General features: G+C 44.5%; 1 protein-coding gene across 1 annotated transcript in view; it reads left to right on the forward strand.

The window, feature by feature from the left end:
- Positions 1-27,125, forward strand: part of Msh2 (mutS homolog 2) — a 56,907-nt gene that overhangs the window by 22,775 nt on the left and 7,007 nt on the right. Inside the window, exons 8-12 of the mRNA XM_052186573.1 lie at positions 3,757-3,866; positions 19,820-19,943; positions 21,043-21,193; positions 22,868-22,965; positions 26,446-26,691. Of these exons, the coding sequence (XP_052042533.1) occupies positions 3,757-3,866; positions 19,820-19,943; positions 21,043-21,193; positions 22,868-22,965; positions 26,446-26,691 (729 nt within the window). The remainder of the gene's footprint in view (positions 1-3,756; positions 3,867-19,819; positions 19,944-21,042; positions 21,194-22,867; positions 22,966-26,445; positions 26,692-27,125) is intronic.

Consider the following 27,125-nt stretch of genomic DNA (forward strand, 5'->3'; position numbering starts at 1 on the left):
CTGTAATTGGAGTAACTAGATGGTTCTGAGCTGGCGTGTGGAGCTGGGTATACAGCCCAGGCCCCGCTCTGGGAGAGCAGTCAGGCCTCAACCTCCTCAGCCCTCTCCTCTGTCCTGGGAAAGTTTGTAACTTTGTTTGGTTTTATACTACACAGGCTGTTTTGGTTTTTAATAAAACTTATTTTCAGAATAATGGTTTTAAAGATATGAAATAAAACAAGTACAAAAGAAACTAATTCCATTGAAGTATAGTTATCAAGATACAAAGCCTTGATACAGAGCTATAGACTTGTAACTAATGCATTTAAGTTGTGTGTGTGTCCATCTATTCGTTCCTCTCCCTCTCCTTCCCCTCGGCAGGGTCAGTATATCTGGTCTTCTGGAGCTAGAGTAAATGTAGTTGTTTGCTGCCTAGTGTGGGTTCTTGGAACTAAACTCTGGTCCTCTGCAGAAGCAGCACACAGTGTTAACTGTCCAGCCCTGTAGGTAATGCATTTAAAAAGATTCTAAGGGACTGGAGAGGTGGCTAAGCGCTTAAGAGCACTGGTTGCTTTTGCAGAGGACAGGTTTTATTTCCAGCGCTTCTGTGGCCACCACAGCCATTCCAAACTCCAGTTCTAGGGTATCTGATGACCTCTTCTGACTTCTGCAGGCACCAAGAATGCATTTTATATACAGTTAAAGATGAATAAATCTAAAAGGGGTGGGGGAGATGCTGACAAATGGGTGGGGTAGTTTAATTCTGTATCCCAGCTGCTCAGGAGGCTGAGGCAGGAACCTCGCTTTATGTCCAGGTGTTTATACCACCTTATGCAACATAGGTACTGCCTTGTTTCTGAGAAAGAAATGGCAGGCCTACTCCTTCAATTTCAGAATAATGAGTCTTTATTTTTAATTTTAATTAGGATATGTGGGTCTGTCTACATGTGACTGTAGGTGCCCATGGAGGCCAAAGTCTGAATGCCCTGGAGCTGGGGTTACAGATAACTGTAAGCTGCCAGTGTGGGTCTGAAAACCTGGGCCCTCTGTCAACAACAGTTTATGCTTGTAACCACTGAGCCATCTCTCCGACCTGAGATGATGAATTTAAATGAAACCTTAGGATAACTCTAAAAGCTACTAAATGATTTGAGAGTGTAGTCAATATTTTGGTTGGTAACAGGCACAGAGGTGTAATATTGTGAACGTCATTACCTGTATTAGGAAAGGGGAAATGAGGACCTGTGTCCATGCTCTACCCCGATGTCCGGGTCTGCAGACCCTGCCCTAGCTTGTGCAGGGCTCTCTAGATTGTGGCAGTTAATGGAGAATGCAGTTTTAAAAATCTAGTTGGAAATTGGCAACTAAGGTTCAGTGGAGGTTAAAGCTAGGGCAGGAGCCTGAGGGTGGAAGTGACGTCCCAGGAGGTCTGTGGGAGAGGCTAGGGGACTCTGAGGGTGACCAGAGCCTCACATCTGCAACAGCCACTTGGGTTTCTGTATGTAACAGGGATTTTTGTAATACCATGGAAAATCTGTGCGCGCGTGCATGTTGGCACTTTTCCCGTACACTTGTGTACCACTTCTGTGCCTGGTACCCTCGGGGGTAACTGAGCCGCCACCGTGCAGGTGGCTAGAAGTTGAATTCAGTCTTCTGGCTATACAAGAGGAGCCTGTGCTCTCAATCTCTGAACTGAATTCACCAGCCCCATCCTGAGAGTTCTTAGAGATCCTTCTATGTCATGAGCTAGAAAAACAGTAGTTTATGGAAAACACAAGTTCTTGCACAAAAATTGTCAAATACTGAACTGACAAAGTTTTAAATAGAAACAGGTGGTCTGAACTCTATAGCCTTAGGTTCTCAAATTCCTTCCTTTTCTCTCTCTCTTTCTTCCTTCTCTCTCTCTCTCTCCTTCCTTCCTTCCTTCCTTCCTTCCTTCCTTCCTTCCTTCCTTCCTTCCTTCCTTCCTTCCTTCCTTCCTTCCATCCATTCATCCATCCTTGTTTCTCCTTCTTTTTTGGTTTTGTTTTGGAGACAAGGTTTCTCTGTGTACTCCTGGCTACACTGGAACTTACTCTGTAGACCAGGCTGGCTTCAAACTCAGTGATCCTCCTGAGTGCTGGGATTAAAGGTGTGTGTATGTAACACCACTTAGCTACTGCAGGGTATTTGCTTTTAATGGAGTGTGTTATTTATTTATTTGTTTGTTTGTTTGTTTGTTTGTTTGTTTGTTTGTTTATTTATTTGAGACAGGGTTTCTCTGTGTAGCCCTGGCTGTCCTGGAACTCACTTAGACTAGGCTGGCCTCGAACTCAGAAATCCACCTGCCTCTGCCTCCCAAGTGCTGGGATTAAAGATGTGTGCCACCCCCGCCCGCTATAGAATGTGTTTCAACAAGATTACAGATTAGCATTGAGGTTCAGGCCTTGTGTGCTTGTTGTTAAGTATTAGCAAATGTTTTTGTGTCCTTTGTATATCTTACTTAACACAGTGGAAGGCAAAGTGGTTGTTGTTGCTAAGGTTCATTCTTGGAAGTATTTTAGTTTAGTTTTGTTTTTGTTTTTTTGGATTTGGTTTTTTTCGAGACAGGGTTTCTCTGTATAGCCCTGGCTGTCCTGGAACTCACTCTGTAGACTAGGCTGGTCTCGAACTCAGAAATCCACCTGCCTCTGTCTCCCAGAGTACTAGGATTACAGGCGTGCGCCACTACCGCCCGGCTGTGATTCTAGTTTTTAAAGACAGGATCTCCTAGTATAGTCTAGGCTGTCCTCAAAACCTGTGATTTCTCCAAAGTGCTGGGCTTACCTGCTTACTGCTGCCAGACCTCTTTGAGATGTTAGTGGAGATGGGCGGTGGTGGGCTTTGCTAGGATCCTTCTGTTTTGATTGGCTGCCATTCACCCTTCACCCAGAGTTCCTGAGCCAAGTAGAGGTGAAGAGCTAGGCAGCAGAGTAACGTGCAAAGCGCTGGTTACAGTCAGTGTGTCCTGGTGTTTCCCACGTGTGTACTGCCTCCTCAGTATGTTAGAGGCGGGGCGTGATTAATGTAATGTGACTCCATGGTAGCTTTTCATCACTCTCATTCAAGAGCCATCAGAATTGGAATTAATTACTATGGATAGAAATTCAACATGCTAGTGATCACCTGTTCATCCTATAAGAAGTTGTTGGCAAAAAAAAATAATCCTTGTGTCCCAAGTAGTAATGACTAGTGTTGTGGTGTGTGGCGACTGTTCAGTGTGGTACACTGCCTGTGTGCCGTGTCATCTTAGGTACGCACCTATCCTCTGGGTGGTCGTCATTGTTAGTGCCTTGTGCTGACAAGGACAGGGCTTCAGGACGCCCTGTTGCAGAAGAGAAAGCCACAGAGCTGCTTGCAGACTCGCGCCAGCCCTGACTCTGCCTTCCTTGCACTTTGTTGGTTCTGTTTCCCTCCTCACACGATTCCTCGGGGTGGCCAAGTTCCAGGACTTGATTCAGCCTCTGCTGACGGAGCACCTGCTTGTTAATGGAAATTAGGGTGTAAATTAGAACTCTTATTTAGGTGGCTTTGTCTTTGGCTCATTTAGTCATAATGTTTCCACATGGTTCTGAAGGGGACGACTGACCTTCAGGGAGGGCAGTGTTCTAGTAGTAGGGCGCTGGGTGCTACCGCAGTAGTCCGCTGTTTATAGATAGAGTTGAGTTTAGAGACCTTACAGTTTGTGCTTTCTGGTTCAAAGGATTTCATTATTTTAATTATTACAAGCTCTTGCTTTTATTTCTGTTCTGCTTTTAGGAAGACACCAGCCATTGTTGTTGGCAATTTTTGTGACTCCTCTTATTGATCTTCGTTCTGACTTTTCAAAATTTCAAGAAATGATAGAAACGACTTTAGATATGGATCAGGTATGCAATTTACATTTAATTCTCGCAGCAAAGTATTTTTGGAAAGGAAAGATTAATCAGAAACAAAACAGAAAAACCACATTACAAAATGTCTAATTTATCTTGAGTTTGTATTTTTGGCACTTTGTGTGGCACCTTTGTGGCCAGTTGATGTAGACTTACGGGACAGACAAGGAAGAATGAACTTTCCAAGCAGTGCTGGGGATTGAACCCAGGGCCTTGAATGTGGTGAGTGAGTGAGTGTCTGATCATTGCTCCATCCAGCCCCAATCCTTGTCAGTGAAGATAAAAGTCGGCAGAAGCAATGACTGTTAAGTGCAATGGATTGGGTGCAGGAATTCTTCCTCTTGTTTATCCTGGAACATGGTATCCACCTGCCTCAGCTTCCTGGGTGTTAATGCCAGGAGCACAAGGGTGTGCGACTGTTTCATCTTGAAAGGAAATGATGTCATAGGTGATTCCAAATGTTCAAGTGTGTTACATTTTAATCAAGGTAGAAGGAATTCTGGTTACTGAACCGTGGTGGCTCATGTAATCTCAGCTTGCAGGAGACTGTGTCAAGATGATTGCATGAGTTCAAGTTCAGAGTAGACTACAGTGTACAACTCAAAGTCGGAGGTGGGACTGCAAGCTGGTACAACCACTCTGGAAATCAGTCTGGCGGTTTCTCAGAAAACTGGGCATGATACTACTGGAGGGCCCCATTATACCACTCCTGGGCATATACCCGAAGGATTCCCCAGCATGTAGTAAGGACCCATGCTCTACTATGTTCATAGCAGCCCTATTTGTAATAGCCAGAAGCTGAAAAGAACCCAGATGTCCCTCAATGGAGGAATGGATACAGAAAATGTTGTGTATTTACACAATGGAATACTACTCAGCTATTAAAAACAATGAATTCATGAAATTCTTAGGCAAATGGGTGGACCTGGAAAATATCCTGAGGTAACCCAATCACAAAAGAACACACATGGTATGCACTCACTGATAAAATGGATATTAGCCTAGAAGCTTGGAATACCCAAGATACAATTCACATATCAAATGATGCCCAAGAAGAAGGAAGAACAATGTATGGATACTCTGGTCCTTCTTAGAAGTGGAAACAAAATATGCCCACAGAAGGAGATACAGAGACAAAGTGTGGAGCAGAGTCTGAGGGAAAGACCATCCAGAGACTGCCCCACCTAGGGATCCATCCCGTATACAGTTACAAAACCCAGACACTATTATCAATGTCTACAAGTGCTTGCTGACCAGAGCCGGTTATAGCTGTCACCTGGGAGACTCTGCTAGTGCATGACAAATACAGAGGGGGACACTCTCAGCCAGCCAGTGAACTGAGCACAGTGTTCCCAATAGGGGAGCTAGAGAAAGGACCCAAGGAGCTGAAGGGGTTTGCAGTGCCATAGGAGGAACAATGATATGAGCCACCCAGTACTCCCAGAGCCCCCAGGGACAAAAACATCAACCAGAGAGTACACATGGAGTAACCCATGGCTCCAGACGCATAGTCAGCAGAGAATAGCCTTGTTGGACAGCAATGGGAGGAGAGGCCCCTGGTCCTGGAAAGGCTCGATGCAGCAGTGTAGGAGAATACCAGGACAGGGAAGCAGGAGGGGAGACAGTTTATGGGACTTTGGGGGCAGGGATCAGGAAAGGAGAAATCATTTGAAATGTAAAGAATATATCTAATAAGAAGAGGGAAAAAAAGGAATATAAAGGATTCTGCAAACAGGTAGATTGTATAGGTGACTGAGCTGAGTCTAAACTCAGGTAAGAAATGAGTAGTAACCCTCTACAACCATGTATCATGTAATAACCAGGGCACTCAGTATGAGAAACGTGTCCTTAAATTGGCTTCTTCTGGAAATGCCATAAAGTATAGCTACCTAGTTCTGGAGAATATACACTACTATACATCTAACTTATGTGGAAGAGCCTGATGGTTTTCAAGGCCATGCAGCGTGTCACAGTATTGAGTCAATTGTAATAATCCATGAAAGCATGTATAACCTTAGGGGAAAAAGTGTAGTCAAATACCAACCGAAAATATTATCTTCTCCCCATTATACATTTATGGGTTCATCGTTTATGCAGTCTGGATTAAAACCTGACCGTAGACTGGATTAGTCAACAATCTATTGCAGTGAAGAATATGACCGGAACCCTTATAAAGGCAAACATCTAATTGAGGCTGGCTTCCCGGTTCTGTGTGTAGTTCGTTATCACCATGGCAGGGGGAGGGGTAGCTGAGGGTTCCACACCCAGAGCAGCAGGCAGCAGGGAAAAGCTGGGTCTGCCTGAGCTTCTGAATACCCAAAGCCCACTCCCCGTGGCTCACTTTCTCCAGCAAGGCCACACCCACCCCAGCAAGGCCACACCCACCCCAGCAAGGACACACCTACCCCAGCAAGGACACATCTACCCCAGCAAGGACACACCTACCCCAGCAAGGACACACCTACCCCAGCAAGGACACACCCACCCCAGCAAGGACACACCTATCCCAGCAAGGACACACCTACCCCAGCAAGGACACTCCTACCCCAGCAAGGACACACCTACCCCAGCAAGGACACACCTTCAAATGCCATTCCCTATGCGGTCAGTTATATGGGCCATTCTTACTAAACCACCACGTATACCATGACTCTATGTTACACCATATGCTCCATGGAGTGATTTTATGGTTGTCATATATTTTCTCCTCTCTTACAAGTTAAATTGAAGAAAAATAAATGTTTTTAGATTAATATATTAAGGACATGTTGTTAAATATGTATGCCAGATTGTACAATAGAACATTGAGTCGGAAAATGGGGAAAAATACTCAAATTAGGAGTGAATAGGAAATAAGGAAGCATATTTATTTTTCCTGAAGAAAGTTCTTTTGAGGAGGTAAGGTTAGTTTGTGCATAAAATAGGGTGTTTACTTTTTGTTTTAGATTTATTTATTCTATGTATATAGTGTTGTGCCTGTATGCATGTCTATATTGTGTGTGTATCTGGTGCCCTGGAAGCCAGAAAAGGCCGTCTGGTTACCTGTAACTAGATACAGATGATTGGGAGTACCACTAGATGCTGGGACCCGAGCCTGGATCCTCTGAAAGAGCACCCTGTGCTCTTACCCTCTGAACCGGCTCTCCATCCTCTGAGTGCTCTGAGGACAGACAGATCTTACTGTGTCTCTCTGACCTTGGCTGGCTTCCAACTCAAGGCAGTGCTGGCCCACTATTCAAGTGCTAGGATTACAGGCATGCACCACAGTATCTTGCTTACATTTTTTCTAAACTTAAAATAAAAATGTAAGCTAAATTTCTGATGAAAAGACTATGCAATGAATAGATACTCAGATTATTGGCATCAAGGTAACAGTTGGTGATCAGACTAATTGTTAGTCTTTGGGTTCTTAGGACCTGTAGATCTATTTGAATTGATTTGTGCTTTGTGATCTTGACTTATTTGGTTGTGGTAGATTGTATGTGTGTGTTAGTGTACGTGTTCTGGTATGAGCATGTTCTGGAAAGAATAAGACAAAGTTTAAGGAGTCTAGAATGGATAGGATAGGTTTTATTTAGAATTGCTAGGTTCAGTGAAACCCTCTGGAAGGCCTGGTTTCCCTTTGGCTTTCGAATGGGTACCAGTAGCAGTTGAGCCAACAGTCTGAGCCCTTTTATTTGCCATGACTCTCTGCCCAAGAAATAAGCCAGTTTGAGCTGAATTAAAAGATAATAAGCAAGTTTATTTGGGAATGAGCCAACTTGGGCCTTGGAGGATGAGAGCTGAGAAAGTCAAGTGCAGACTATGGGAAGGGAGTTTTGTATAGTGTGTTGGTGAAGGAAAATGGCTGCCTACCGGCTGGGCGGGGAAGGGCCTGAGACAGAAATGTCAGATGTGTGGTCCTGTTGACAGGAACCTGTTTCCTCCAGCTCAGCTGCTACTGAGGTTTGTAGGAGGATGTCTGGAAGAGGATGCGCCCCGTGGACCTGGAGGCGCCGGAAGCTAAACTGTGGGCTACTGATTAAACTCTGGCATTACGCAGAGCCGCTGGGTCAGTGGACATCTCCTGTCCCTGGCAGTGAGTTATAGCCACCACTGCCGGGAGTTGGAGAGCCTCCAAAAGTTTGGCCATAAGAGACCATGGCCAATGTGCTCTGCAGTTGCACAATTGACAGTGGCCGTGCCCTTGGCGGGGTGGGTATGATGGAAACCCTTATAAAGGAAAACATTTTAATAGGGTGTACTTAGAATTGGTGGAGATGTTGGCCCCTCGGCTATGTGGAGTGCCCTGGTTAAGGCACTCAGCCTTCTGTGAAGAGGTCCCCACTGGGAGGCAGTTTACTTCAACTGTTTCAGTGGTGGTGACCACAAGCATAGAGGTCTGCGGTAGAAATCTGTGAGGCAGCTAGGGAAGGAAGATGGGACTCAGGAAAGGTTATGGGGCCAGTGGCTTCAGAGCTGCTAAGGGTTTCATGGCGGAGTAAAGGACGGGCAGACAGGCATGACCAGAAACGCCTGAGAAGAATTACCTTGCAAGAATGCAGGGAAGAACGGGGTCTTAGGTGTACAGGAGGTGGTTCCAGCCATCCCCTGGGAGGGACAGAAGTTGGTGATGGCACTGTGGGACCCAACTGTTAAAACTCAGAAGGTATTCCCTGTCCGTCAGGAACAAGGTGGGCTTCCCTGCTGCTGCCCGTAGCATTGCCCTTGCCTTGGCAGTCATCAAGTCTGGGAGCCATCATTCTCAGCCAGGCCTCCGTTGTGGGGCTGGGCCTCTGTGGCTGGGCACAGGAGATGAGGGGCAGTCTTGACTTCTGGTGGCCAGCCTGCCAGCAGGTCGGGCGTGGTGGCTTCAGGGGCTGCGGAAAGTTGCTGCAGTTGCCACATTTGAAACAGGCCTCTGGCAGAGTGTAGCCTTCTGTTGGGAAACTCTGCCATCTCCTCTCATGATTTTAAAGACTTTAAAAGCCATTTTCACCAACTTCTGTATGGGGATTTGAAAACCATCCTCTGCCTTTTTGAGTTTTTTTCCAACTGTGTGGCTATGACTTGTAGAAGTTAGGTCTGGTTCTGCTACCTTCTGGTTCCATGCTTCCAGAAGTAAGACTCAGACTCGAAACATTTACAAATGCCTTGACCATATAGCTAGGCTCTTCACTGACCAGCTCATAGCTTTACAACCAGTTATTTTACCCTGCATTCTGCCACGTGGCTCGGTACCTGGCTAGTTACCTGTGTTCAGGTACCATGCGTCTGTCTTGGTCCACTTTCTCCTGTGAATCTTGCTTGGCTCTATCCCAGAATTTTCTGTCCTGGATGCCCCACCTCCCATTTCCTGCCTAAGCCATAGACCATAGGCTTTTTTAATTGACAGGCGATTGTCTGTACAGTACAGGAAATATTCTCTCTACAATGACTGAGAAATAAAACGAGTAGTGAGGACCAAGGCCTCTGCTGAGGAGGCTGGGTCCAGGCGGGTATATTGAATCATGGCAGGATTTTTCGTCAGCTTGCTGCATAATTTCATGGAACTTACTGCAGTCAACTTAGTTGACTCTGTCTAACTCCATTCCCTGAAGGAGGCAACAGACCATAAGGTTCTTCCTCTGGTGGCCATCTTGACCTGGCTGGTAATCCCAGTTGGGTTCTGTAGCTTGTCACTCACAGGGACTATATTGTCCACTAGGTGGGTCTAGTCTGCATACTTCCTGAACTCACCGGTGTTCCTCAGGAGTGAGAGTGGAGCCCTGTATGACATACAGGTCAGAGGTCATAGGCCTGGCAAAGGTAGTGGAACTCTTTGCCACTAGATGCCGGAGCCTATCTCGAGGAGGTCGTGTAGGGAGAAAGGATGGAAACGAGCAAGCCCCTCAGCTCCTGCCACCTCTTGGAGTGGGCAGAGGAGGACAGAGGTCTGCCAGACTGTGTCCTAAGAAGCCATGGGGGAGAATCCAGGCGGAGCAGTCCAGGGTGTGGGATGTGGGGTCATAGAAGGAGGAGGGGACAGAGAAGGAATGAGGACGGAGAGGACGTTGGTGAAAGGGAGGTGCTACATTAGAAGGGGAGCAGTGTGAGGAGAGACAGGAGGGGGAGAGGTCAGGGAGCCAGTGATTCGGGCAGCTCAGCCCTGGCAGATGACTCGGGGTCCAAGTCCCTGAATAAAAGGCCGTTTGGGGTGCTGTAACCCTGGCCAATAAGACGGGCTGTCAAGCACTGGCCTCAGAAATGCAGTTCCCCAAAAACTTGAACATTAGGGAGCTCATGCCCTATGTATACATTTTCAAGGTTATGGAGAGTGTTAAAGTTTAGAGAGTGCCTCTTGGTGGCCATTTGGATCGGTTATCTAGAATATACTGAGGCCAGGCCACAGAGCAAAGAACCAGGTGTGTTAGATAAGTTCTGAGATGGATCCAATTTGGATATGTTTCACAGCAGACAGTCTGGGGGTGTTTGGGGATTGATTTTAGATCTGGCAGTGCCCATTTTCCAGTCTTTGCCAGTTGGCTGATTTTTTCAGTGGAGAAAACCTCTTGATGGCAAAAGACAGGACTCAGGATGTTGGGTCAACTGCTACTGGTAGCCATTCTAGAGCCAGAAAGGTTAGAGGGTTGGCTGTTGGCTGTTCATACTAACTTGAGCAGCAAGGGATGGCTTGTAAGCCCTTCCATCCCTAGAGACCTTCACTGCCAGGCTTCTAGACTACTCTGGGAGCTGACCTCCTAAGGCCAGGCCAGGCCCCTCCCACTGCTGGGACCCTGCCCTGTAGGAAACATCCCCCCAATCAGGCCACATAGTCCCCAATCCTTGACCACCCTGAAAAGCTCCACTCCTGCCGAGAAGCCCTTTACTAAACCCCGTGCTCTGCCCATTTCTCTGTGGCAGCCACCCTCCTGTGGTTTTCCCTCCTGGCGCATGCCTTGTGGAAGGTTTGATGTGCTGTGTGACTTTGTGGTGGTCTCTGGCTCCCACCACCAGGACCTTTACATCCAAGCTGTGGCACTCACTTCAGATTCCTCCAGAAGGAGGAGGACCTTAAGTGTGAGCACTGCAGGCCAGGGAGGACCTCTGTGGCCAGTAGCAGTAACTCCTCAGTCACTGGAACTGGGGGCACTCACAGTCCTAATTAAAGGCCGCACTCCTGGGAGCTGACCTACACACGCCTCTAACCGTAACTCGGGTTATAGGGCAAGTTCGAATCACCGACATTGAAGATATTTGTAATGAATGTAGGCTTTCAGGTCACATTTTTAGAACCACTTTCAGAAATTGTCCAGGGACTCTCAGGTGTTCCTGTCTACTCTTTGCAAGCCTGGCTGTGTTCCAGCTGTGCTTAGGCGTTGATGTGATGAAGGATGTCGTGTACACAGTGGCGGCCTTCCTGTGCCCTTCCTCACCCCACCCCCCAAGCACGTGCCTCTGTGGCTGCTTTCCATAACTCCTCGGGGTTTTTCTTTTTCCTATTTTAGAAATAAATGTATATCAAGGCTATCCTAAGCCAAAATTCCAGAAGGCAGTGACTTTTACAAAACTAAACAGTTTCCTTGGTGCTTCAGTGAACTATATTTTTAAAGATTTTTTTGACAATTTCGTACTTGTATACAGTTTATTTTGAACATATCCAATGCAGATCTTTCCACTTCTACTGTGGTGGTTCGCACATGCTTGGCCAGCTGTGTGCTGGGATGCGGGTGCCATCCGCCTCGGCCCCTTCCCTGGTGGCTGCAGCTGTCAGTGGTGGCTCCTGTAGCCAGGATCCCCATGAGCCCCGCCTGCATCCATGTTGGGCTGTGTGCTATGAGAGAATGGCTGTGTCATGTCCACACAGCGTTCCCAGCGCTCCTTCCCGTCCTCTGCTCCTCCATTTACCTCTCATTCTCCCAGCTGTTACCTGCTGTGTGTGTGCCTGAAGCCAGAAGAGCTACATTTTGGAGCTAGCTTTACAAGGTGGTCAAGCTAGGGTTACTGGAAACTCAAGTCCTCTGAAGAGCAGCAAGCACTCTTAGCCACTGAGCCATTTTTTCAGTCCCCCTTTTTTGTTTGACATTTATTTGTGTGTGGTCGGGTAGTGGGCACGGCATGTGTGGAAGTTTGTCATGTGTTAGGAGATTGTATTTCCTTTACTGCGTCTCTCTAGCTGAGTGAACCCACAGCTTTAGAAGGAGTCATTTACTCAGTTTGGTTCCCCTGCTGAGCTGGGGAAAGCCGTGTGGGTTTCTCACAAGTTGAACCTCACCATTTTTTTTTTTAGGTATGCCTTCTTTTAGTGATAACTTTGCCTTGGGTTTGATTTTGTCTAATAGAAAAGGTGATGCTTAGTTTTTTACATGTTAAAGAATTCCCCAGCTTTTGTGAGTCTTCAGTAAGTTAGAAAACTTATGCCCGGATTTTATTTCTGAAGTTAACATGAGCCTTTGTTTGGCAGAGTTGGACATTGCATCCAGGATCTTGTGTAAATACATTGCAAGCATTTTACCACTGAGCTATAACTAGCTGGTTCCCTGTGCACCTTGGAGAGCAATTTTAGCCGGTTACATATTTTGTGGTGTCTCAGATCTTTGAACTCCCGTCAGGTTGTTGTGTGATTCTCCTTCCTTGCCCATCCTTTCCCTGAGACAGTGTCACCGTGTTGTTCCAGCTGGCTTTAGCTCCCACGGTAGCCCTCTGTGATTACTCACTGTTGCGTTGATGGTGGTTAAGCTTTGGGTTGGGAATGTAGGGCACGTGCCTAACTGGTATACCCAGCCATTGGCTTGTTTTTCAGCACTGCAAAAATGAAGGGAAGAGAAGGGGCTTCCCTCCCTGTGCTCTTCCCACCCGATTGGGTAAACTGACTGGCTTGGAAGTTGTCTCCTTTGTTTATTCTTTCCATTTGTTTGGTGTTTGGGGACAAGGTATTATTACGCAGCTCTGCCTGGCCTGGATTTCACTGGGTAGAACTTGTAAATCTTCTTCCTTTTTGCCTCTCTCGTGCAGGGAGTACCGGTGTGCCACCATGCCTAGCTTTTTTTTTTCCTCATCAGAGTGAAAAGCCTGTCCCTATTGTCACACTGAAAAAATTACTAGACCCTTAGGACACCTGATAGCAAATTACATTGCTTTATTATCATTTAGCTCTGTGCTTTTTAGCCCTTGGGTTTATTTCCATTCTACACAGTAATTGTTGAGTTTAAATTTGAAATTCGTTTATTAGACTGTCCTAGAAAGGTTTTTTTATTTGCTTGAGAAACACTCATGCTGTTTGAGAATACTTCAGGTGCTTGGTTCCAGTTTTGTGTTTTTTTTCCCCTGGGTTGCCATAAAATTATAGTGTGCTGTGGTCTGTCTTGTTCATATTAGGATGCTTCAGTTCAGATGTTATTTCTATATACACAAAGGTTTATTTCATACTTTCTTTGTATTTATTGAGAGATGGGGGAGGGAGGGAGGGAGGGGAGAGAAAGAGAGAGAGAGAGAATGAGAATATGCCAAATTACAATCAGAGGATGATGTACAGAAATCTTTTTTTAATTTTTTTCACTTAATTTAGGGTGTGTGTGTGCACACGCGTGAGCGCATGCAGGTATCTGAGAAGCTAGAAGAGGGCTTTATGTCCCTTAGAACTAGAGTTAGAGGTGGTTGTGATGTCGGTGGTCTTCTGCAAGAGTCATAAGCCCTCTTAACTGCTGAGTCATCCCTCCAGTCCCAGGAGTCAGTTTTCCCCTACTATCTAGATCTGAGGAACTAAACTTGAATCATTATGCTTGGTAGCACTTTTGCCAACTGAGTTAGCTTGCCAGCTCAGGGTGTCTTTTCTTTATAGCCAGTTCCTGTTTCTGCTCTATTCCAGAGGACTGGCAATCATCTTAGCTTGCCCCTCTGTTGTGATAGAGAGCATGATCAGAAGGGCTTGTCTCACCTCACAGATCACAGCAGGCATGGAGGAATGCTGCTTACTGACTGATCTCCTCACCAGCTCTGGTTACTTTCTTCTGTGCCTCAGGGCTACTGTCTGGGGATGGCACCACCCACCCATCAGTCCTCCTCCCAGGGCCTTGCAGCCGCACTGGCCTTCCTTGAAGGGGGTTCCCTCTTCTCAGTGACAAGCTGAGTGACACAGTGCATTGAACCCTGCCCCTGCTGCTCCCCTCTTTTCTGGACTACAGTTGGACACAGGCGGGGTTATCTGCTGTCTTCTGTGTGCAGGTGAGCTGCTCCTGTTGGGGACATCTGTGTCTTGTCATCTTCAGATAACAGTGACTAACCGTTTTTCCAACCAGTTGAAATGTGTCATTTATTTTGGAAGTGGTACACATAACTTTTGTTCACATTCTCTTGTGGGTGATTTAGACCCCTCTCCCCTCCCCCCTCCCCTCCCCCGCCAGTTCTGAGGGAAGGTAGGAAGGGTTGTCTTTGTCCTCAGGTGTATGCTGTGCTAAGAGAAAACAAAACCTCTCTTCTTCCCTCACAGTTGGAAACAAGGGCAATAAAAAGCCAGAGGCAGTGTCCTTTTGTTTTGCCCACGTAAATAGGAGACACTTGCTAACTCCTTGGTGAGGTAGCGGGTGTTCTACCCTCACTCCTCTTCCCTGAGCTGCGGATACAAGGTCTCCTTATTGCCAGGTCTCAGTCAAGTTACCATTGCTGTGAAAGCACCATGACTAAAACAGCCTGGGTGGGACTGGTTTATTGGGCTTACACTTTTCTATCATTGAAGGAAGTCAGGACAGGAGCTCACACAGGCCAGGAACCTGGGGGCAGGAGCTGATGCAGAGGCTATGGAGGGCGCTGCTTACTGGCTTGTTCCCATGGCTTGCTCAGCCTGTGTTCTTACAGAACCTAGGACCCCAGCCCAGGGGTGGCACCGCCTACATGGACTGGACCCTCCCCATCAGTCACAAATTAATAAAATGCCTTAAAGCTGTCTTTATGGGGGCATTTTCTCAATTGAAGTTTCTTCCTTTTAGATGACACTAGCTTGTGTCAAATTGATATAAAACTAGTTGGGATTTTTTTTTTAAAGATTTATTTATTATATGTAAGTACACTGTAGCTGTCTTCAGACTCACCAGAAAAGGGAGTCAGATCTTGTTACGGATGGCTGTGAGCCACCATGTGGTCCCATGTTGCTAGGATTTGAACTCAGGACCTTTGGAAGAGTGGTCAGTGCTCTTGACCACTGAGCTAACTCTCCAACCCCTAGGATTTATTTTTAAAAAAACAACAGAATAGGTCTCACCCTGGCCATCCTGGAACTGGTTATATATACATAGGCAAGTTTGGCCTCATGCCCTTGCCTCCAGAGGGTGCAGTTTCAAGGCCCGTGGAACAATGGCTGGCATGAAGTAGACTTTGAAATAATCTCCTTGGTTTTATGTCAGAGAGTCTTCACTTAGCATCAGTTACGTGGAATTTTCTTCAACTGACATTTGTTTATAAAAACATGCTTATAATATTTTATCTAATACTTCTGGGGCAGTGGAGCTTTTATAACATAACTGGGCTAGAGCGTTGACTCAGCAGTTTATGCACATGTTCTTGTAAAGGACCCAGCTTTGATTTCCAGCGCCCACGAGGCACGGCAGCGCATACCTCCAGTCCCAGGGGATTCCATGTACGCTTCTGGCCCCAAGGTCTCCAAAGCACACATGCTACACAAATACTATGGGGAAGTCACTCACAGATATAAAATATGAAAATATATAAAACCTAAAAATTTAGTATCTTTTCTATTTATTTGTTTTGTAATTCCTTCATCTTTTGAGATGCATCCTCTATAAAGGGGTTCTACTCTTTGAGAATTGGTAATTTGATTTCAGACCATCTCTGGTGCATTAATGAGTCCACTAGTGACTCGGCTAAGGCCCAGCCTTACCTTTCTCAGTCTTTTCATCGCACTGTGAGCTCCTTGCTTGTCTGTCTGGCACCTTTGCTGATCCAGGGGCTTGTTCTAGTGCCGAGGTAGGTGGCACTGTTTGAACAACGCTTGACTGGAGTTCAGGTGTCGTGTGTGGGGCGCGTGCAGACTGCTGAAGGACACCCGTGGGATGGGTCTCCTTTAGCGGCATTTATTTCCGTTACACAAAGACCCGGCATTCCCCTCTTTGTTTAGCTCCCCTGCAGCTCTTTTTCTGTTTTGTTTTAAACATTCATTTGCTACATATTTACTTTATGTGCCTCCCTGTATATGTGCAGCATGCAGGTTCAGGGCCAGAGGAGGTCAGAAAAGTCATTGCATCCTCTAGACTGAATGCAGTAGGCGGTTCTGAGCCCCGTGTGATTCCTCCGACAGAGGAACTGAACTTGGGTCCTCTGCACTTAAGAGCAGTTAGCTGCCAGCGCCACCTCCAGTCATGTGGCAGCCTTCAGAAGTGCATTCTCTCATCCGAAGAAGGAGCTGAGGATAGATACCCCTCCAGATTTGGGGGTTTGTTTGCCTCGCCATTTGTTTTTTATATGGTGGGATCAGGGATAGGAGCTTGGCCTGACCCTGCTTTGCCTGTTCACTGGAAGAAGCGCGTTGTGCAGCACACTTGGACTCTTCCGTGACATCGTTGGGGTGCCCACGCCCCTGTCACTGTTACAAGTCTTGATCCTTATTTCTGGATAATCTTCATTATATGCTTAAATGATTATTAGAATTCTGTTCTGGGGGCTGGAGAGATGGCTCAGGGGTTAAGAGCATTGACTGCTCTTCTGAAGGTCCTGAGTTCAAATCCCAGCAGCTACATGGTGGCTCACAACCATTGGTAATGAGATCTGACCCCCTCTTCTGGAGTGTCTGAAGAAGCTACAGTGTACCTACATATAATAAATAAATAAATCTTAAAAAAAAAAAAGAGCTCTGTCCTGTTGATGAGTTATGCAGATTTTGTGACTTCAAATGCTGCTGTAAAGGTAACTGTACGCAGGCTTTATCAGAAAACTGTAAGGGTGCTTTCTCACGCCTTTGTGTTTATTTTGCTTCTACTTTATCATTTCTGTAAATTTACAGCCGAACGGACAGCTCTGTCAGAGTAGACATAGCCAAGTCTCATTGCACTTTGCCCTGCCCCTCGCCCTTTTTGTTTGTTTTGTGTTTCAAGGGTTTGTCTGTGTAGCCCTGGCTGTTCTGGAACTCTCTCTAGACCAGGCTGGCCTGAGCCCAGAGATCTGCCTGCTTCTGTCTTGGAACGCCAGGATTAAAGATGTGTGTTAATGCACCTGGCCACTGCTCTTTTAAAACATTATGAACTTCCCTCTCAGCAGGCGTGGCTAGTGAGGGTATGGTTTCAGGAAGCCTTCCTGGTGTCTGCACTTCCTTTTTCTTGGTGGGGGCAGGAACAGGAACAGAGCTGGTGGCCTGGCTGCCTGCATGGGAAGGCTCCTGTGCAACAACAGCTCGAGGCTGTTTAAATATTCATATCTTTTATGGCAGCACTTCCGTTGCTCTACTGCTCATGTTAGGTGCTTCTGCCTGTCATTAATGACCTTGATACTTTCCTTTTATGCAAAGAAGTGCCCCGACAAAAAAGCTTTTATGTTTTTATATTTTTGGTAAAGCTGTGGTATACCTTTCATCTTTAAAAAGATCTATTTAGAAATTTAAGCTTTTAATATTTTATATAGCTGGAACATGTTTTATTTTAAATATTTTATTCGTTTTCCACTAGCTTTCTGTAATTCGTTTTTTTTCTCCTTGTGTAATTCACTTTAGGAATGTGAAGATGTGCTCTGATTAAGTGGATAATAATTAGGAGCAATTTGTCTCAGCCTTATTTAGTGAATATGTTTTTGTCATCTTGTTTTAGAAAATTGACTCACTCTCATATTAAGCTTTTATGTATAATTGTCTATTTAATAACTTTTAGTGCCTGGTACAGATAGACTTTAAGATGTTCCTTTGTAATTTTATTTGTTTAAATTTTAGTCATTTGCTTTAAAAAAAAAAAAAAAGAACAATCACTAGGCTTGAAGAGCTATTAACATTTAAGTTTCTGTTTCCATGGTTTGCTCCTTAACTTGAAACCAATTCTATTTAATGTTCAAATAAATTGTCTTTTTAAAGGCCTCTACATAATGAAGACTTGAAAATTCCATGTATGTCTTTGCTTTTAAAAAGGACATCCATTTTTCATTATTCTTTCTTGCTGGCTAATAATACAGCTGGTAAATAATAAAAAAGCCAGATGTTGCTCCCAAGTACTCTGGTGGCAGAGGCGAGCTGCTCTCGGGTTCGGGGCCAGTCCGCAGCTAGACCCGGCTCCCAAGCAGTAGCCGAGGGACAGTTTACAAGGACTGTTGAAGAGTGCACTGCTGGATTTGATCCCAGCACTCACTGTGCTCTGAAATGTATCATTAAATTATGAAATTTTGAGCTGGGTGTTGTTGTGCACACCTTTAATTTCAGCACATGAGAGGCAGAGGCAGGGAGGTCTCTGAGTTTCAGGACAGCCAGGGCTACGTAGACAAACCCTGTCTCAAAAACAAACAAACAAAAAAATCATGAAATGTTGATGAGATTTAGGGGTTTTGAGGCAGGGTCTCGTGTAACCAGAACTGTGCTCCGTCTTTGTTTGTAGTCCTGGGTGACCCAGAGCTCCTGTTCTTCCTGCCTCTGCCTCCCAAGCGCCGAGATTGCAGGTGTGCACTACCATGCCAGCTGAACTGTAGATGATGTTGCATGTGTGGCTGTGGTATATATGCATGGGCTCTAGGGATCTGTCTGTCTCTCTCTGGCTTTTCCTGTGGTTACTGGGGATTGGTGCTTAGAAAATGCTCTTACCTATGAGTTATCCCCCTAGTACTCCAGCTGAACTTGAGTTTGAAGAAGAAGATGCAGGTCATTTGTTGATTCATTGATTCATTTTTTCTTTTTCTTTTCTTTCTTTCTTTCTTTTTTTTTTTTTTAAATTTAGTTTATTGCCGGGAGTGGTGGCGCACACCTGTAGTCCCAGCAGTTGGGAAGCAGAGGCAGGTGGATATTTGAGTTTGAGGCCAGCCTGGTCTACAGAGTTAGTTCCAGGACAGCCAGGGCTACACAGAGAAACCCTGTCTCGAAAAAACAAAACAAAACAAAAAAAAATTTACTTTATTATATGTGAGTACACTGTAGCTGTCCTCAGACACTACAGAAGAAGGAGTCAGATCTCATTATGGATGGCTGTGAGCCACCATGTGGTTGCTGAGATTTGAACTCAGGACCTTCGGAAGAGCAGTTAGTGTTCTTAACCGCGGAGCCATCTCTCCAGCCCGATTCATTTTTTCATGTTGAGTCATTGTGTCCCTATGTAATCTTGGTTGGTCTGGAGCTCGCTGTGTAGATCAGGCTGTCTTCTAAGTGTTAGAATTACGGACAAATGCAGTCACACAGATTTTGGACGTGCGTGTGTGCGTGCGTGCGGTATACCTGTGCATGGCACAGCTGTGGAGACAGAGCACAACCAGTGAGTCATTTTTCACCCTGTACCATGTGGGCTTCAGAGATGGTGCTTAGGTCGCCAGGCTTGGCAGTTAGAAGTTCTTTTACCCATGAGTCACTTTGGCCTGCACTAGCTAGATAGAGATTTTTAAGATTTTTTTTTTTTTTAAGGAAAGGCATTGGGAGTGGACTGCTGTGCTGAATTGGAGTATTGAGGTTCTTAAGGTAGATCTTTGGTTTGGGAAAAGCATAATGTAGTGATGGTTTGAATATTGAACATTCTTTAGTAATACTAAAGGAAAATGCAAATAGGGTAACATTGGAGACAGCTGTATCATGAACTTTCGATCTGCTTCCTATGGCTAATTCCTGTGTATCTAGAACTCTTAAGCGCCTGTTAAATTTTGTTAATATGTAGAAAGTTCTTCATAGTGTTGGCTGGACATGGTAGGGAGGGTCACTCCTGCCAGCAGTGGCCAGATGCACACAGGTGGCAGAAGCACCGTGCTTCGTGAGTCTATCGTCACCCCGTTTGTGTGTATGATTTACCTAGTCCTTGCTGCTTCTGTAGGTGGAAAACCACGAGTTCCTTGTAAAACCTTCATTTGATCCTAACCTGAGTGAACTAAGAAAAGTCATGGATGGCCTGGAAAAGAAGATGCAGTCCACCTTGATAAGCGCGGCCCGGGGTCTCGGTAAGGCGGGTCTGCGGGGCAGGGTCATCGTGCAGGGCAGGGCCATCCTGGAGGGCAGAGTCATCCTGGCCAGGTGTCCCCGTGTCCTTTCTCTTTTGTTTTGCTTCCGATGGCAGATGTAATTGCTGGATTCCCTGTGAACATTTTGTGATTCTATTATTAAAATCTTATTTTTATTCGCTGTCCTTTCTCAGCAAATGTGGTCAGTCTATAGTTTTTGTTAATAAATTCAGATGCTATTTTTCAGCCAACAAATTTGTATCTAGTTGTTTTTTTTAAGTGTGGTCTAATAATTACTTTAAAATTATAAGCAGAGGCCATGATAGAAAACTTTACAGATCTTAGGTGTATAAAGTTTATCAAATCATTATTTGTTCTGTGGATTCTTCTGTGCTTAAGAAAAACATATCCTAGGTTTTCTAGTGTCTCCTTGTCAGAGTCAGATATTTGTTTAGAAATTGCATTCGCCTGCTTTTAAATCTACCCTAGTTTTCAGACATTCTTTGATTAAAAAGAGAAGCCTGGCCTGGGGTGGGCTCAGCAGATACGAACACCACCACACAGCCTCACTAGGGAACATGGCTTACTTGGTGGGGAGAGACCGCCGCCCATAGTTAATCCTCTGAGCTCTACACTGAGCACAGCACACACTTCCACACACAAGTAGATGGAGTGAGGAAAAATGAATCAAGAAACTTTATGCAAAACTCCTTAAGCATGGGTCTTTCCATACCCATATTCATAGACCTCCAATATCTGAAACAGCACGTGCTCCCCACCCTTGGTGCTCCCACCCTCCATGCTCCCTACCACTGATGCTCCGCCATCTTGGGTGGGTTTACACATATAAAAAGCAGCTTCTCCCATGTCAGAAGCTAGCATTCATAAGAGAGGTTAAGGATTTCATAGATATTAGACTATATACTATATCGTTTCCCAATGAAATGGAATTTGAACCTTTCCAACAAGCCAATCATAATTTCTAGTATGTTGTCTTATAATAAGTTATGTTGCACTAATTAGATGTGGTTTTGACCATTTACACCAAAAAGCGGCTATATTTATTTATGACTTAAGTTTTTTCTTTCTAATTGTGAAGGATTGGACGCTGGCAAACAGATTAAATTGGACTCCAGTGCACAGTTTGGATATTATTTTCGTGTAACCTGCAAGGAAGAGAAAGTCCTTCGTAACAACAAGAACTTCAGCACAGTGGACATCCAGAAGAATGGCGTTAAATTCACCAACAGGTCCGAGAGCCTCTTAACGCTTACGCTTTTAGTTGTTCAGATCTTCTTTGGTAAAAGTAGAGTCTTTGACAAAGAATTTTTACTTGATCTTGTTCACTGATTACAAAACATCAACTAAGAATCAAGGTTTGCTTTCTTCCAAGAAGCTAGTAGATATCTTAGCACTGTAGCCTGGAGGGGGTCCTCCTAAAAGTCCCACGAAAAGAGCAGTAGCTTCCTCCTGCACTCGTCTAGAACCTGTGGCCTGCCTCGCTAGTACTGCCCTGTAGTGTTCCCAGTACAGGGGACATATACATGGGATCCACTCTTGTCTGTTTACTTTTTTTGAGTACCAGTGTTTTGTCTTCATGTATGTATGTGTGCTCTGAGCGTGCCTGTTGAAAGCCAGAAGAGCATGTCAGACCTGCTGGAGCTGGAGTTATGGGCAATTGTGGGATACCATGTGGGTGATCTGGGTCTTCTAGAGCAGCTCTTAGCCACTGAGCAGTCTCTCCAGCCCTGTAGTAACTTAAGTACAGTGTTGTGTATGCTGATGTTATTCTAGGGGTGTTAGACACCCCAGTTATGAAAAATTGTGTAATGATTCCTTATAACAATTTTCTGAAAGAAATAGGACAGGTGTGGTTATTTCTCCCTTCACAGATCTGATAAATCTCAGTTCCTACTTACAGGCTACTAATACTGCTATATACTGAAACCTAGCTGTTAATGTAACTCGGGTTGTTTTTCTAATACATTGTATCACTCCTGTTCAATAAAATACCTCTTAGGTCACATAAAGGCAGACCCTATGGGGTATTAGGTAAGAGAGACTGGAATGACTGGCCACACGGTGCTAAACGTTGTGAAGAACTTTCACACTGTGGAGAAGATGGAGTGCTTGCTAATCTAATCTGACTTTGGTCATACAAGTTTTCTTCTCTTAAAGGTTTACTTATTTTATGGAAATAAGTGTTGTATCTGCATATACACCCACATGCCAGAAGAGGGCATCAGATTACACTGTAGATCATTGTGAGCCACCATGTGGTTGCTGGGAATTGAACTCAGGACTGCTGTGAACTGCTGAGCTGTCTCTTCAGATCCTTGTTTTTCTTCTTAAGTCTCAATGTTTGTCCATTATTCAGAATAAAACCTTACATGTGGCCTATATGACCTGCACTAGCCACCTCTTCTGTAGCTCAGCTCTTCAGCTGGAGTCTCAGTTTGTGACATGTTCACACCATTTCTTTAATTCTTTCCATTTGTGTATTCCCTAGTAATCTTTTTGTGCTGCTTTTAGGCCCATGGCCAGGTTCAAAATTGTCCCTCTGGCCTGCTAGTTCCATCCACTTCCCCTGCATCCCACGGTTTGCTCTTAATAATTTTTCTCTCTAAAAACATCTACATTTGTGTGTGTGTGTGTGTAGGGGGCACACATACGCTGCATGTGTATCCTTGAAATTGAACCTGCTGGCAGCACTCAGCCTTGGCCGCCCGAGCCCTCACCAGCTAGGTTATCTCTTTTCTTTGATGGCAGCATTGTTTGCTAAGTCTACTTTCAGTTCTCTAAAGCACTTTTTATTTTAACCTGTAATTTTCATTGTTCAGATGCTTCGTAAGACAAATTTGGATATAAATGCATATTACTTCTGGCAGGGATTTTGATACTTTCAATAATGTTTTGATTTGCAGTGAATTGTCCTCATTAAATGAAGAATATACTAAAAACAAAGGCGAGTATGAGGAGGCCCAGGACGCCATTGTTAAAGAAATTGTCAATATTTCCTCAGGTAAATGCAATAGAGCATAAAATGGTGGACCAGTCCTATTGGGATGTGTGAGGATTGTTTTCTTCTGCTTTAACTTTCTTATTATTACATTTATTTATCTCTGTGTGTGCATGTATTCTTGTGTTTGTGGAGGCCAAAGAACAACTTGCAGGAATTGATTCTTTTTTTCTTACTGCTGTGGGTCCTGGGATTCAGCTGAAGTTCTCAAGCAGCTGGCAGTTTATCCGCTCAGCCACCTCACTGCCTCTTGTGGGGTTGGTTGTTCTTTTTTCTTTTCTCTTTTCTTTTCTTTTCTCTCTTCTTTTCTTTTTTCTTTCTTTTTTTTTTAAGGTAGGGTCTTTCTGTGTTGTAGCTAGCTTCTAATCTCTTAGTTGAAGTGTTCTCTTGCTTTATCTTCTCAAGTGCTGAGATTGAAGGTGTGAGCCACTATACAGTGTTGTTTTAAATCATTATCTGGGTTCACACTGAAGGGTATGGAAATAAATATCACTGTAAAGCAAATGCAAATTGCTGTTGGTGATGCTGTATGCTGTTTTATAGATTTCCAGTCTATTCTCGGCACAGCAATGGAGGTGTTGCTTTTTTTTTTTTTAAGATTTATTTTATGTATATGAGTACATTTTAGCTGTCTTCAAACACACCAGAAGAAGGTGTCATTACAGATGGCTATGAGCCACCATGTGGTTGCTGGGAATCGAACTCAGGACCTCTAGAAGAGTAGTCTGTGCTCTTAACCACTGAGCCATCTCTCCAGCCCTCGGAGGTGTAGTGTTTTGTATTTAAGGGGCAGTGTGACTTGGCTGCATGTTACTTGCCTATAGAATGGGTGAATGTATGTGTAGTGCAGGGTAGGTAGTGGTGTTAGGCTGAGGGTTTAGACGTGAACTTATATCCAGATGGGAACTACGGTAGTAACTGTAGGACAGATGGCATGAGCCAAGGTGGTTCGGGAGAGCCACCGTCTCACTGGAGTGTCCTTGCCCCACACATGAACCTGCTTTGACACGGGAAAGCATGGGATAAATATGGATAAATGTGGAGCATTCTTCTTCATGCATGCACTTGTTACAGATATTCCCTTCAGGAAGCATAAAGAGGACAGGCTCTGCTCAGGATTAAGGGGACAAAAGAACAAAGTAAAAGACCCAGCTGCTGACTGACTCCAAGGCCAGGGTGTGGCTGGGGAAGGGTTCTGTGACACTGCCCTCATGGCCCAGGAAAATGCAGGAAGATGGCCTTTCCCTAAGGGTTGTGAGCTAACTTATTTAGGTGTGATGAATCTTTTTAAAAGCTGTGTGCATGTTTAATTCTGTGAAATCAGAAGAAACAGAACTTAAGGTTATTTGAATATGCGGTATGTATTGATGCGGAGATGAGTGGGATGATTTGTGAAGACTGCGTTCTCGATTGGCGTGGATGCCAGGTAACTGAAGCTCAGTAATTCAGTTGGTTTGTCTTCTTGAATCTAGTTTGCATTTTAAAGAGCCCTGTTAATAAAATACTGTTTATTTCAATGACGAATCTTCCTCAGAAAAACAAAACAAAAACTGTTCATCCCCAGGCTAGTTGAGGCTCTGGGTTTTAACCTTTGAATCAAGAGCTTTATATTTAGAATCAACTTGATTTTTATGCTAACTTTTAAAATTAGATTTTCCTTCTTTTCTCCTTCTGTCCCTCTCCATGGGCTCAGATTTTGACTCAGGCTAATCTCAAAGTTGAAAAAAATGCTTTGAAAAATGATAAGGCTTATGAAATGGCTTAGTGGGTAAAGGGGTTGCTTTATGCTATGTGGCCCGGGGCTTGATCACCAGGCCCCGCATGGTGGGGGGACAGACCTGACTGTCCCTACAAGTTGCTCTGATGTCTACATGTGTGCAGTGGATAATGTGTGTGTATGTGCGCATGTGTACACAATAAATAAATGATTAATTTTTAAAAATGATTTATGTATTTTATGTATATGAGTACAATGGAGTTGCATAGATGTTTGTGAGCCATCATGTAGTTTCTGGGAATTGAACTCAAGACTTCTGCTTGCTCCGGCCCAAAGATTTATTTATTATTATATGTAAGTACACTATAGCCATCTTCAGACACCCCAGAAGAGGGCTTCAGATTTCATTATAGATGTTTGTGAGCGACCGTGTGGTTGCTGGGATTTGAACTCAGGACCTTTGGAAGAGAAGTCAGTGCTCTCAACTAGGACAATGCCTTAATTTTTAATTGTAAAAATTTTATTTTGTCTCATTTCAATTTTGTTTGAGACAGTCTTAGACACTGCAAGCTAGCTTTGAGTTTGTAACCTCCATATACATGCAGGTGTCTGCAGAGGCCAGAAGAGGGCATTGGAGTTATAGGCAGTTGTAAGCTACCAGGTGTGGCTGCTGGGAACTGAACTCAGGTCTTCTGCAGGAATAGCCAGCCTTTTCAATCACTAAGCCAGCTCTCCAGCCCCGCTATGGTTGAAATCTTACAAGTTTATAATAAGGAGTGGGAGCACAGCTGCAAAGAGTGTGTCTGTCTGACACCAGTCATGGTGGCACACGCCTCTGGTCCCAGCACTGTGGAGGCAGAGACAGGTGGGTCTCTGTTAGATTAAAAAACAAAGCAAAACATACAAAACGTAGATGACGATATGGTTATTTTATGTGGGGATTTAAAAGTTAATTATCCACAAAACCTTACTTTTATGTGGACCAAGAGGAAGAGCAGTAGGTAGTGTGGGCATGCGACGTCAGCATTCCAGCCATTAAAGCAGAGTCTTGTAATCTGAAGTTTAACTCTGGGCATGCAGAAGTTAGGAGGCGCTCGGCAGTGCTGCAGCCCACGAGCACACAGACTCTGCTCTGAGACGCTGACTCTTGTTGCTGTCACACGTTTTTGTCCAGCCTTAGAATCAGAGGATTGTGTGGTAGCTAATGCTGTGGAGGCGGCACAGTGGAGTCTTGAGTGTGTGTTAAGTGGGCACGAAGTGGGCATGTGTGCGTGCTGATCCCACAAGATGAGGCTGCCAATATTCTTGGAATCTGTGCTTACAGTGCTTATGGTGATTTTTTTTTTAAGTGGTTTTGTGTTTTTTCAAGACACCGTTTCTCTATGTACCTTTGGCTCCTTGGCTGTCCAAGGAACTCACTCTGTAGACCAGGCTGGCCTTGAACTTGGCAATCTGCCTGCCTCTGCTTCCTGTGTGCTGAGATTAAGGTGTGCATGTGCCGCCACAACTCTTTTGTGGTGATCTTAACAGTGTTGTCATGCTTTCTTAAATTTTCCGACTTAGGGGAAAGTACTTTGTGGTAGTTAATTGGGGTTTTGTAAGGAAAGACCTTGTTTTCTGTTACTGAAGCATGGAAGGAGATAGTAAAACATTTAACACCAAGTTGAGTTTCAGGGCTTTTCAGATTTTGTTATAGCAAACTGGTTAATTTTTTAAATGTCCTTGAGTGAAGTCTATTATAAGGTGAACCTTTTATGTTTTTCCAGGCTATGTAGAACCAATGCAGACGCTCAACGATGTGCTAGCTCACTTGGATGCTGTCGTCAGTTTCGCTCACGTGTCCAATGCAGCTCCTGTCCCCTATGTACGGCCAGTCATCTTGGACAGAGGAAAGGGAAGGATTATACTGAAAGCCTCCAGGCACGCTTGTGTTGAAGTTCAAGACGAAGTTGCATTTATTCCAAATGATGTGCACTTTGAAAAAGATAAACAGATGTTCCACATCATTACTGGTAAAAAAAAAAAAATTGTTTTTTTTCCTCTTCCAAATGATGATGGAATGGAAATATGTTAAATTGATTAGGAAAGTCTCTCTTTCTGACATTAAAAGGGTACACTGCTCTGGTGAGCCATACATTCAGATCTTGATTAGAAAGAAGACTTTTGGGGTGGCTAAAGTTTAGGAGATAATATTGTATCGATATAAAACTCACACCCTGACTCACCAGAGCCAGTCCTGGGAAGAATGGGTAGAAATTGTCTTCTGGAAAAGCTTGAGCCTAAGTCAGGACTCCTTGTAAAACAGGCCTGTGTTCATACTTGTTACAGGGAGGCTGAGCTGTTCTGAGTTAGTAACTAGAACTAGAGATTTAAATAATAAGAGAATTACACTGTAGAAATTATGGCTGCATCCTAGTATTTCCCTAAGTGGGTATTTAAATTATTT

This window comes from Apodemus sylvaticus, chromosome 6, assembly GCF_947179515.1.
Source record: "Apodemus sylvaticus chromosome 6, mApoSyl1.1, whole genome shotgun sequence".
Lineage (NCBI taxonomy): Eukaryota > Metazoa > Chordata > Mammalia > Rodentia > Muridae > Apodemus > Apodemus sylvaticus.